Source organism: Gracilinanus agilis, chromosome X, assembly GCF_016433145.1.
Source record: "Gracilinanus agilis isolate LMUSP501 chromosome X, AgileGrace, whole genome shotgun sequence".
Taxonomy (NCBI): Eukaryota; Metazoa; Chordata; class Mammalia; order Didelphimorphia; family Didelphidae; genus Gracilinanus; species Gracilinanus agilis.
In genome coordinates, this window is record NC_058136.1 from 66,233,606 (window position 1) to 66,247,201 (window position 13,596).

At 44.3% G+C, this 13,596-nt stretch overlaps 1 protein-coding gene across 1 annotated transcript in view; it reads right to left on the bottom strand.

Annotated features, from left to right (window-relative positions):
- The window catches only part of MID2 (midline 2), a 38,894-nt gene extending 30,842 nt beyond the window's left edge, over positions 1-8,052 (bottom strand). The window contains exons 1-2 of the mRNA XM_044682560.1: positions 7,932-8,052; positions 5,371-5,519 (exon numbers count right to left, since the gene is read on the bottom strand). Of these exons, the coding sequence (XP_044538495.1) occupies positions 5,371-5,519; positions 7,932-8,027 (245 nt within the window). The 5' untranslated portion in view covers positions 8,028-8,052. The remainder of the gene's footprint in view (positions 1-5,370; positions 5,520-7,931) is intronic.
- Positions 8,053-13,596: the final 5,544 nt, after the last annotated feature.

Here is a 13,596-nt window from a genome sequence, read left to right on the forward strand (position 1 = left end):
GAGAATAGCATCAGTTGAATGATGAGGTGAGAAGCCAGATTGCAAAGGATTTAGAAGAGAATGGAAGGAGAGTAGGGGGAGGAATTGAATGCAGATGGATTTTTCAAGTAATTTTCAAGGATGGAGGAAATTTCACTGTAGGCATCATGGATGGAACACATTGCTAATGAGAAAGGGAGTATAATAACAGGGCCAGATAATCTGCTGGAGAAGATGGAATTAAAGGAACATATAAGTGGTTGATGATGGTAAAGAGAAAGATTGCCTCTTCATGAGAGACTGGAGTAAAAGAGGAGATAGTGGGGAATAAAAGAAGGATGTAAGAAGACTATGATGGGACAAGATGGAGCTAAAGGCAAATGGCTTTGGTTTTCTCAGTAAAGATTTAGCTAAGGGCCTCAATTGAGAGGGTAGGGAAAGGGAGTGCCATGGGAAGCCTAAAAAAAGAGAAAAGAAGGTTTGAAAAAGTCACTGTGGAGAATAAATTAGATGATTCAGCCAAAATGCTTCTATTTTTTGTTTGCCACCGGTACTTATATTTGCCTTCTGCCTTTACTCATATTGCCCGTTACACTTTTAAGGTAGAAATCATTCGCTATTTTCTCTTGTTACTTTGTCATTGTTGCTAACTCCATAGATGTCTTTCCCCTTTTTTCTGGAACAATTTATTTCATCACCTGTGCCTTCCCTGGTCACTGTATTTGTTTACCTTTCTTACAGTTCTGTTGTCTGGGATGCCTGCAAAGTAGTCTGCTGAGGTATAGTTTTCTTTGTAGGAATTTGCAGGAATACTGCAAATGCTTTTTCACTGAACAATTTGCAGAATGGGGCTCCTTGGGTTACTTCTGGAGCATTTTTTGCTGTTGGGAACACCTTATTCCACTTCCTTCAGTGGTTTCTGGTGGGTTTAGAATAGTCTTGTGTTATTCTAATTCTCTTTCCTTCTTATTCAAAAGTGTTTCTCCTGTTCACTTGCAAAATTCATTCTTTATCATTGAAAATGTTGGAGTCTTGGAGACTGCCTCACAGGGTTTTTTGGGAGGTGATCTGTGGCTTCTTTCAACTGGCACTTTGCTTTCTATGTTCAGAAGTTCTGGGCAGGTTTTTTGCATTATTTCTCAGATCAGTGCATTAAGTTTTTTTGACTAGTCATGTACTTTTGGAAAACCTCCAATTCTAAGTCTTTAAATAAGTTTTCTTCATCTTGAGATCTTTGGTAATTTCAGTCTTTTTTCCTTATATTCTCCTATTACTCCCTTTTTGACTCCTTCCTCTTTGATGGCAGCTTCCCTGGGGACCGAACCTTAAGTCTCAGCCTTCTTCCATGCTATGCAATTCAGGGATCAATGGTCTTGATCTCTGTCCCAAGGGACTTCTAGGGAGGCAGAACTGGCTGCAGCTGCATGCCTTTCTCCTTTGCTTCAGACCTGATGGAGCCAAACACATGCTGACATCCTGCTCTAGTTCCCTCTGTCCCTCTAGCTAAAGACTGTTGCAATACAAAGTCCTGAAACACTGCAGTCCCAGCCAGAACAAGCTTCTGGCTTTTGATTTTCCTTGTTGGAAGGAAATGGAGATAGGATGAGGTGAATGGTGCAGAACTGAGTTTTATCTAGTTAGGATTCTTGGGATCTTAGACCGTGTCAACAGGTGAAATTCCTTTATCTCTCTCATACAATTACTACTTTGGAGAGATTGGAGAGATTGTGAATATTGGATAAAGTGGCTAGTCTTCCATCTTGTTGACCTACAAGTTACCCTCTCATGTCCTTATTTCCATGACCCAAGCCTAGAATATATTTCATCCACCTTTTGAAATGACTACTTCATTCAAGGCTCAGCTCAAGCACCACCTGGAACATAAGGCTTTTACTGATCTCTCCAGATGCTTGTACCTTCCCCATTATAAAAACTAATTTTATCATGTATAGGTTTTATATTAAGTTATCTGTATGTGTATTTTCCACCAATAGAATACAGGTTTCATGAGGGCAGGGACAGTTTTCTTTATATCTACCACCTAACATAGAGCCTGGTGCTTAATAAACGTTTGCTGAATTGATCTGTTTGAAATGGAGAGGCTCAAACCACTCTACCATGTTCCACAAAGACAAACACAAACATAACAGGGTTCAGTTTCCCTGGGCTGGGGAGCAGAGGAATGGCAGATGGTGCTGGACAAGAGGCCTCCAGTGACTCACAGGGCTCACCACTGGGAACAAGGAACAGCACTGTTACTTGTACAGTTACAAGCAACTGGGAACAAGGAACGGCACTGTTACTTGCTCTCAGTGGATTTGGTGAGATGCCCAGGTGGCAGCTGCTAACAGACATGTCTGAATAGGATCAAATAGCTCACAAACTGGCCTCTTTTCACAAGACCAGACATCTGCTTTGAGAGAATGAAAGAAAGAGAGAAGGAGAGAAGGAGAGAGGGAGAGAGGGAGAGAGGGAAAGAGGGAGAGAGAGAGAGAGAGAGAGAGAGAGAGAGAGAGAGAGAGAGAGAGAGAGAGAGAGAGAGAACACACCTTTCCACAGCATTTTTTGCAGACTATAGGAATCTTGCCTAGTCATTTTCTTTCTTTCTTTTTAAACCCTTACCTTCTCTCTTAAGAACAATACCAGCAGGGGGCAGCTAGGTGGCTCAGTGGAATGAGAGCCAGGCTGAGAGATGGGAGGTCCTGGGTTCAAATGTGGTTTCAGATACTTCCAGCTGAGTAACCCTGGGCAAGTCACTTAACCCTCATTGCCTAGCCGTTACCACAATTCTACCTTGGAACCAATATTTGGTATTGATTCTAAGACAGAAGAGTGGTATGGGCTAAGCAATGAGGGTTAAATGACTTGCCCAGGATCACACAAGTAGGAATGTATGAGGCCATATTTGAACCCAGGACCTTCTAACTCCAAGGATGGTGCTCTATCCATTGAACCACCCAGCTGCTCTTTTATTCAGTTTTAAAGTGTTTCTAAGGCAGAAGAGTGGTAAGGGCGAGGCAACTGGAGTAAAGAATCTTTTGGGATGCGTTTTGGTTGGCTAATGAGGACACTGGCTGCAAGTAGCAACTTCACTGTCAGCAGCACTATTACTATCATATCATCACCACAATAACGGTCACATTGGCACCAATATCACTGTGATATCATGACCTCTGTAACAGTGCTATCTAGAACACCACCACCGCCACAATGCTCTAAATGTCACCGTCATCACTGAAGCATCACCACCATCATCACAATGCTTTCAATAGTGCCACAATTAATGTCCCATCACCACTTCCATCTTGTAACATTCCCACCCTGGTGACAATGGCATCAACAATACCCTCACCACTTCACCTAAGCACCATCATCACTATCAGGGAGCAGCATTGCCATCGCTCTCTCATTACCATCACCACCCCCATCGTAATGCTGTCACTAGTGCCACAGTCAACATCCGCCATGACTGTAACATCGCCACTATCAACAATATTCCCACTACTTTCACCACTTTCATCATGACCGTCACATCACCATCAGGAATTGGTACCGCCATTGCTCTCTCATCACTACCACTATCCTAATGCGAATCCATGCTAATCAAGAGGAGCAACATCGGTTTGGCACGAGAACCGCCAAAGCTTCTACACTGATCCCCATTGCCACTGCCATATGGCATCAGAATTACATAAACTATCATATCGGCATCCCCGTCAACCAGAATACCGTTATTCTATGAATACCATTATGGCAACATTGGCACCACCACCATCAATTCAATGCACCATCATCAGTACTACCTTCGCTGTTATGTTGACACAATCATTGCTGGTATGACTGCCATCACTGTGTGTGTGACATCAGCAGCCCCACGCTACCACATCAGTATCCCTTTCAACATCAGCACCGCTGTTCCTGTCATATTGACACCATCGTCACTGTCACATCAATACCACCGCCAATGCTGCTCTCACTGTTACAACCAAACCAGCATTCCTGTTAACACCAACTCGGCCATCAATGGCAGGACTGTCCATCACCATCGCTATGTGTCATTGGCCCCATTCTCACTGTCACATCACCATCACCGTCACATCACTACCGTACACACCCCACTGTTGCTCTCATATCATCATTATCCCTTTTCATAGCTAGGACAATGGCTGGCATAGAAGACACAATAAATACTTGCCAAAGTGTCGAGAACTTGGAAAGAGAATTGTCAGAATGCTGCCGCATCAATCCTGGGAGAGTGAGACAAGTGTCTGGAGAGGTCTATACGCTCACACCCTTCCTTATACCATGTTTCACAGAGGCAAAACACAAATACTGCATGGCTCAGCTTCCTTGAGCTGGTCCCCTAAGTGGGCAGAGCTGTGGATATAAGCAGATGCCTAAAGGGCTGCAATCAAAGACTGTGGCTCCGTTATCTAGTAGCCTCATTTGTCATCTCACCGTCTTCCATGCAACGTTTGGCGACTAAGAAGAGAATCATCTTCCTCGCTGCTGTGGCTAAGTTGGAAATACATCTAATGATCTCTCCCAGCTTTGCCACCGACTTATCCTTGGGCAAGTTGCTTTGGTCTTTTTGAGTCTCGGGCACTAGAAAAATGGCTGGCATTCCTCCAGCATTTCATGGTACCTCTGTGAGGCCCAAAGTGTAAATAATGTCATCTTTGTTCAAGAGATAAGGAAGTAAAGGCCAGAGAAGACTGGCATGCCCAGATTCACGCAGCTGATAAGAAGACACTAGCACTCAAGACAGACGTCCAGTGTTATCTGCCATGCTGTTCTAAGTAAATACAAGGGACCCTGCTTCATCAGGAAGGATTATTGTGGGGATTACCTAAATGAAGATAAGAAGGCTTAGTTAGGTAAAGTCGAAGCCAACTGTTCCTCCGGGCCCTACTCTGAAACCAACCAGCTCAGGCAACTCCAACCATAGACCAGCATTGGGGAGCTATGGCAGTGGCTGGTGGAGGCAGACAAATGCTGGGCTGGGGAGCAGAGGAATGGCAGATGGTGTTGGACAAGAGGCCTCCAGTGACTCACAGGGCTCACCACTGGGAACAAGGAACAGCACTGTTACTTGTACAGTTACAAGCAACTGGGAACAAGGAACGGCACTGTTACTTGCTCTCAGTGGATTTGGTGAGATGCCCAGGTGGCAGCTGCTAACAGACATGTCTGAATAGGATCAAATAAGCTAGAGAGAGAGAATGAGAGAGAGAGACACACACACAGAGAATGTGAGAGAGATAGACAAAGACACAGAGACACGGAGACAGAGAAACAGAGACAGAGAAAGAGACAGAGAATGAAAGAGAGAAAGAGAGAGAGAGACAGACAGACAGACAGACAGACAGACAGACTGACTGACTCACTCACCTCTCCACGACATTTTTTGCAGATTGTAGGAATCGTGCCTGGTCATTTTCTTTCAGGATGCGCTCTGCTTGGTTGATGAGGACTGTTGAACGTTCTAGACATTGTCGGCAATTGGCAACCTGCTGTGCCAACTTCCTCAGCTTCATCACCTTCAAAAAACGAGTCAAGTGAAAAGTGTAAAAACACAAAGTCTTCCATTGAAAACAACCCAGATGAAACTTAATGTCTGGGGGATCCCCAAAATATGACTCCTGTGATCAAACTTTTAATCCAGTAAATTTCTCCATCATCCTCTTGCCTCCTGCTCTCTCAGCCAGCCCCCTACTTCTCCCATCAACCTACCCAGTCAAGTGTTCATTCAGCATGCCATGCATTCTCACCTATTTACTCCTTTATGTGAGTGCATAGTGTGTATAATATCTGTATGTTCATATATCTGTGCTTCTAGCAACTTCATGCCTATGAGGGTTAGATCCGCTCCCCATGGGACAGAGTCATCTTCCATCAGAAAGGAACATTTCATTACCATATGGCTTCTCTCACTATATGCACAGTATGAACATAGAATCACCTATGTTGTTATTGTCAGAGTGAGAAGAATAAAATCACATAGACTCTGGGCTAAACACCTGGAAATCATTTTTGACTCTTCTTTTTCCATTTTTAGGTCTCTCCTATCTCTTTCTCTCTCTTTTTCTTTCTGTTACGACCATGAACTTATTTCAGGCTCTCATCCTCATGCACAGAATCCTAAAATAGTTTCCTAAATGGTCTCCCTGATGAAAGCATCTCACACACTGTAAAAAAACTGTAAACTCTTTTGCTCAAAGACTGACCGTGGTTCCTCACTGCCTATAGGATCAAGTCGAAACTCCACCATTGGCATTCACAGCTCTCTATAATCATTCCTCACCTTACCTACCCAACAGAACCATTCACTGCTTCTCAACTGGTACCTTCCATTAGTTAGGCCAGTCTCTTACTGTTCCCCATATACACCATTCTCATTCCCGTCCCCCCTTCACCTTTGCTCATGCTATTTCCCCTGCTAAAAATGATCTCTCTCATTTTTTCCCACCAGTCCAAAGGTCCTTCCCAAGTCTACCAGAAAACCTTCCCAAAACAATTTCTAGTTTTCTCTTTGCTTCCTGATATTCTCCTACCTCGGACATACTGATTGGGTGACTTGGGGCAAGTCATTTAACCTACCAAGGGCTTGGAAGTCTATAAGTTTCAAAGAAGGTGCTGACCTGTGTCGATAGAGAACTTCTTCGTGCGGGAGCTCCCTCTAATGAAATCAAAGAACTAGCTGCTATCCCTTGTCGGCTGGATCAGACAGTTTAGCATCTGATTACATTTTATTAAACCCTCTGTTATATGCTACCTTACACTTGGTTTCTAACTTTCCTGTGGTTTAGGCTTTTGTCTCCTAGAGAGCAGACTACGTAAGAAATTTCTCTTCTGTGTCCCACAGTCCATGTCACCGCTAGGCTCGCAGGAGACACATAATAAATACCGTTCTAATTAAACTGGGAGAGGGGACCTGGTTACCTTCAACTTGTGAAGAAAGACCACATTATCCCACTGTGGCAGCAATACTCGATCATCAAACTCATAGGCTATCGTTAATAATAATTGTCCTATTATTGCAATACTCTGTAGAATAGTACCTCTAAAAGAAGAACAGTAGATAGTAACTTGTCCTAGGACGGTTTCATAGAATTATTGACTTAGAACTAGAACAACCACTTCATTTTACAAAGAGGTAAAAGTGACTTCATGGGCAGCTAGATGGTTCTGCAGTGGATATAGTGCTGGGTCTGGAGTCCAAAAGACTCCTCTGCCCGAGTTCAAATATGACTTCAGACAATTACCAGCTATGTGACCCTGGGCAAGTCACTTAATGTTGTTTGCCTCAGTTTCCTTATCTGTACAATGGGCTAGAGAAGGAAATAGCAACCCACTTCAGTATCTTTGCCAAAAAAACTAACTCCAAATGGAGTCACAAAGAGTCATAGATGACTGAAAAATGACCAAACAACAAAGTGACTTTCCTGTGGTATGTGCCAAAGGTAGGATTTGAACCCAAGGTCTTCCTGACTCCGACTCCAGCAACTCTATCCACTGAACCCTTGTAAAAAATGAGAACAAGAAATAAATACTAACATAAGCCTCTCTGGTACTTCCACGTTTATAACAACTGAGAAGATTGCAGACTTGGTTGGCGCTTTAATATCCTCTTGGCCCTCCCAGTTGGCCACTTCTCCCATTCCCTTTCGTCCTCTGCCCCTCTTCCAGAATCTGTGAACCAATGAAATTTGAGTATTCTAATCAGATCAGAACTTATTCTCCAATTTGGGGGGATCCTATGTCTCACAAAAAAAAATAAAAGAGGTGGAGAACACATATTCTAGGCTTGAGCATTCTCTGCGGGGCATGGCATCATCCAAAGAACTGCTACTCTGAGGTCCCGGCACTACAGTCCATCACCTACTACTTATAGCAAATGACATTTGCAAGGTTGGCATCCCTTGCCAACTCAGTGAAATGTCATCCTTCACCTTGGTCTCTTTTATCTTGACTGCAATCGCCTGTTTCCTCTGCTGGATGATTTCCATCAGCTCATCACACTCTTCCATGAGCTTGGCCTCGTGCATTGCAGTATTTACCTGCCAAGAAAGTCCACGATATTACACTGTGAGCCACAGGGAGTCAGCAATGGGTGCCCTGCTGTCTCCGAACAATTTGGACTGATGGTTAGGGGCACGTGCAGGTCTGCTCCTCGAAGAAGGGTGAAAGATGTGAACATCAATGGGTTCGAGCATTTAGAACATCACTGTTAGGTCATGATGGCTCATGAATGGCTGGAGAGAGGAATGGATGAGATGGGGAGATGCTATTTCCAGGGGTCAACTCCTGCTACCTTGTCTTTCCTACACCTTTTCTAGGTGAAGCCATGTTGCAGGAGGACGACCCCCATTTGGATATACCAGGGTTTGGAGGTAGGGAAACTTCTACATCAAAATGTCTCAGTCTCGTCAAGAGTCAAGAGTCAAGGGGGTGGGAGAAGGGAAGTAAGCAAGAAGGAACTGGCATTCTGCCCTGCTCTTCCTGCTTTCTTCTTTTACTTCCTTTACCATAACACAGGGGAGGGAGTATATAGAATGGAGGCGGGCCAAGGGAATAATATGAGAATGTATAGGTCAGAGATCAGGGAGGCAGTAGGACCCTAGGCAGAAAGGAACCCAGCCCAATCCTGTTCTTAGGGTCTTTTTCTCCTCCTCTACATGTGTTGGTTTCCAAGGGAGCTGGAAAATATTCCTCTAGGTTTCCGAGACTACATATAATAAAATCATACCACTCCTGCCAAGGGTAAGGGAAGGGATGCTACTTCATAGCATCCTTCTAGGATGGGTCCATCCCGTGGTATATGCGTAAGATATGCACTATCTTCTTTCTTTTTAATTTTTTTTTATTTTAAACCCTTAACTTCTGTGTATTGACTTATAGGTGGAAGAGTGGTAAGGGTAGACAATGGGGGTCAAGTGACTTGCCCAGGGTCACACAGCTGGGAAGTGTCTGAGGCCGGATTTGAACCTAGGACCTCCCGTCTCTAGGCCTGGCTCTCAATCCACTGAGCTACCCAGCTGCCCCCTATGCACTATCTTATTAGACCAAGCCGAAGGTAGAAGCCATCCCTATGATGGTTCCCAAGGCTGTTCCTTGATGGTCCCACTGTGGTTCACCATGGGCAACAACTTGGAAATCCCATGGCCCTGGAGCTCTTGCTAAGTAATCAGATCACTCACTTGGCCTCCTTTCCACTCATGTCTTCTATTCTACTAGGTTACACCCACCAGATTTTCTAGACTCTTCTAACCGTTCAGCTGATTTTCTTTCAATTACTGTCCCCATCTTTCTTCTTAGACTCACCTCACAATTCCCACAATTCTTATAGGATCCAAGCTGCAAAGAACCTCAGAAGTCCCATCAAGCCCACCTTCTCACTTCCAGATAAGGAAACTAAAGCCTAGAGAAGTGAAATGATTTGCTCAATGTCGCACACATGGTCCCAAAGTTGGAAGGAATCTTGGAGACCATCTAGTCCAATTCCCCTCCTTTTACAAAGGAGGAAATCGAGGCCAAGAATGTCAAGTAAATTGCCAAAGTAGTGCATAGGATTATAGACCTAGAAGTGGAAAAGACCTCAGAGACTATCTAGTTCAACCTTTTCATTGGACAGAGGGGGGAAACTGAGGCCCAGAGAGGCTAAGTGTTTTAGGATCAAGTGGAAGGGATCTCAGTGTCCATCTAGTCCAACTCTCATTTTACAGAGGAGGAAACTAGGATCTAAAGAGGAGAAATGATTTACCCAAGATCACAAAGGTAGTAAGAAGCAAAGGTGGGATTTGAATCCAAGTCCTCCAACTCCACCACTCTTTCCTCTGTACCATAATACCTCCTTCCCACCCACTGCTGTTGTTAACTCTACAGTGCGGCATAAAGTCCCTGGGTAAGGGGCGTACAATAATAGCAGGTCCTTTGGCTAATCAAGTAGAAGATTCAGAAGAAGAGTTTGGTGGATGTAGAAAGGAAGGGAAAGGGGCAAGAAGTAGTTGAGGAGGCTCTGTTCCATTTAGAAGCAGGGAGGGTAGTTACACAGGCAAGGATGACCACTTGAAGAGTTAACTCTAAGTTCAAAAGGGTAGATATCTGGGGCCAACTAGGTGACTCACTGAACAGTCAGGCCTGGAGACAGGAGGTCCTGGGTTCCAATCTGGCCTCAGACATTTCCCAGCTGTGTGATCCTGGGCAAGTCACTTAACCTCCACTGCCTAGCCCTCACTGCTCTTCCGCCTTGGAACTAATATACAGCATTGATTCTAAGACAGAAGGTGAGAGTTTTAAAAAAGGGCAGAATCTCAAAAATCCTGGGCTTAAATGAATCTAACCAGCCCTGGGCTTTGGGAGCAGGATTTCCTGTATTAGGTAAGATAAACATGAATTTTAATCCTCAATCCTTTCTCAAAAAATATCATCTCTAATGTCAGAGAACCAGGGTCCCAATCCCACCTCTAATGCCTACTACCTGTGAGATCTTGGGCAAGTCACTTACCCTCCCTCCTTCTGCCTTAGTTTCCTTACTCTGAAGTGAGGGGGCTGGACTAGATGGTCTTTGAAATCTCTTCTAGAACTGATGCAGAGTGAAGTAAGCAGAACTGGGAGAAGACTGTACATAATCATCGCAATATTGCTCGATGATCCACTGTGAAAGCCTGGCTCCTCTCAGCAATGCAACGATCCAGGACGATCCTGAAAAGCTTCTGACCGGGAATGCTATTGCCTTCAGAGAAAGAACCGTCGGAGTCGCCTTTCCCATCAGTGTATTTAGGGTTTTATTTTGGGGTTCTGGTTGTGTATGAGTGTGCTTTTACAACAAAGACCAATATGGAAGTAGGTTTTTCATGACGATAAAAATTGATTTTTTAAAAAAGGAGTCTCTTCTAGTTCTAGGATCATACGTATTCTGTCTTCTATACCTCACCCTTGACTCAGTATTGTCCCCCACTGGGTCCTGTTCCCTTCCATCTACTCTAATTTCTCACGTTCTTTTCCTTGTTCATTCAGAGTCTTATTTTTATTTATTTATGTTTTAAAAAACCCTCACCTTCCATCTTGGAGCCAATACTGTGTATTTATTGGCTACAAGGCAGAAGAGTGGTAAGGGTAGGCAATGGGGGTCAAGTGACTTGCCCAGGATCACACAGCTGGGAAGTGTCTGAGGCCAGATTGGAACCCAGGACCTCCTGTCACAAAGCCTGGCTCTCAATCCACTGAGCTACCCAGCTGCCCCCAGAGTCTTATTACTAGAGTGGGAAAGCCCTGAATTGTTGAGTCCAGATACCTTGGTTCTAGCTATACAACCTTTGATGAGTCCCTTCCCTTCTCTGGCCCTTGGTTTTGCTCCAACCATACCATAAGGGAGCCAGAAAAGACATAGCTAAGGTCTCTCCCACCTCTTCAATTCTCTGTTCTATCGTTCTACTTAGAACACTGTGACATGATTGGATGGGCACATTCCAGGTGATGTTCACAGGATGAGTTCTTTATTGCCCACCCCCTCTCTAGTCCTAATCATCTCCTTTGTGGTTTTATACCCTTTTCCTAGGCTGGATCCACATTCCAAGCCTTCCCCTTACTTCTCTCTGGATGAGGCTGATACCACGGAGGCCCAAACTCTCGTGATTATGCTTCCTGTTGTGATTTAGCCCTCAAGTGAAGCAGCAGAATCTCTCCGTTTAGGGCCCTGCTCTTTGTCGCTCTCCATTTCAGTTTGCGCTTCCCTTTCCCGCTGGGGAAGAAGTCAGGAAGATGGATCAGAGCATCTCCAAACGCCTGTGAGCTACATCCTCTTAGATAACCCGCAAACGACTCAAACTCAATTGTCCATGACCAAAGTTATTGCTTCCCCCCCCCCCGCCCCCGACCCAAGCCCGCTTCCTCATGAAGGATTGATCTGCTAGCTCTGAGCAGGGTCTGAATCCCGTCTGGCATCCGGAGCCTCCGTGTTCTGTCTGGTTTTACCTTGTAATTTTTACAGGCAGCGATGTCTGCCAATATGGGGGAAATTTCACACCCAGAGTTCCCACCTCTGCAATGGAATACCTTTCCTCGTCTTTGCTCCGGGGCCCACATCCGTCTTTATAACGACATAGTGTTCAGTTTTGTTTCGATGTGACAGCCATCGGGCATAATGCTTTCCTGGTTCTGTTTACTTCGCTTTGCCTCACTTCATCTAAATCTTTCCATTCCTCTCTATGATCATCACTTTCACTGGGTCTTTCAACATGCTACTCCTCTATTACATTCATGTACCACTATTTCCTTAGCCATTCAATCAATGGACATCTAGTTCTTTAATTCCACAAAACATCTGGAGTTCTTTAATTCCACGAAATGGGCTGCCATATTTATTTTGGTGAACGTGGGGTCTTTCCTTTGTCTTGGATCTCTCTGGGGAATATGCTCAGAAGTGGAATCTTTGAGTCAAAGGGAATAGATATTTGGGCGGCTAGGAGGCTCAGTGGATAAAGTGCCAGACCTGGAGTCAGGAGGACCCGAGTCCAAATCTGACCTTGGACACTTCCTGGTTGCATGGCCCTGGGCAAATCACAATCCCAATTGCCTAGCAATTACCGTTGCTCTTCTGCCTCAATATGTGTATTGATTCCAAGACAGAAGGTAAAGGGGTTTTTAAAAAATGGAATAGCTATATTAGTCTTTCCCTCCCTTTAACGGTAATCCTAAATTCTTTCCCAAAACGGTTTGGTTCCACCAAGTGTGTCGGTGTGTCCCAAGACCCCTCGAACGCTGACTAGTTCCATCATTATCAACTCTGTTCATTGGCTGGGCGTGAGACCTTAGAGTTGTTGTTACTTCCAGTTCTTTTATTATTAGGGATTTGGAACATGATTTCAGAGTTATTGATAACTTGCAATTCGTCTGAAAAACGTTTCTTGACATCCTTTGACCACACCTTTTGAGGATGGCTTTTGATCTTACATATGTATTCATTCCCTCTATACCTCTAATAACAGAGAGATTTGGTACCAAGGTGGGGGGGTTATTCCCTCCCGTGGACAATGTTCTTCTTATCCTAACGGCATCGATTTTGTCCTCTGTCACAAATCAACACGTAACATTGCAAAAATCACTTTCTCCTCTAGGCTTTCGTTTGCTCATCTATAAGATGAAGAAGCTGTACCACCCTCTCCCCGTGATCGTTTTCAGCTTTAGCATTCTGGGGATGGCTCTGTGATTCATGGCGGAGAGACGACTTGAGCAGAATCTTGAATGAGTTATGGAATTTAGATAGGGAGGAAGGAGGAAGAAGGCATTCTGGGAAGGTCACAATCAAAGCTACAGAGGTTCCAATGTTCAAGGAACTTTGGGAAGACGATCAATTCTAAGCATTGAATAAGTGTGCCAGGTACCATCTTAAGAAGACATTTAGTTAGAGTGGTGGGCTCCTATGGAAAAGTAATCGGGTAGAGGCTGAACTAGTCCACGTTTCAGTATCACTTTACTGGTTCAAAATGGGCTTTCCAGAAAGTAATTGGTGCCACTATTATTATTCCCATTTTATAGCTGGGAAAACTAAGGCTAAGAGAGTTCATGTGACTTGGTTGAGGATCACTCAGATAGGATTTTTTTTTTAAAAAACTC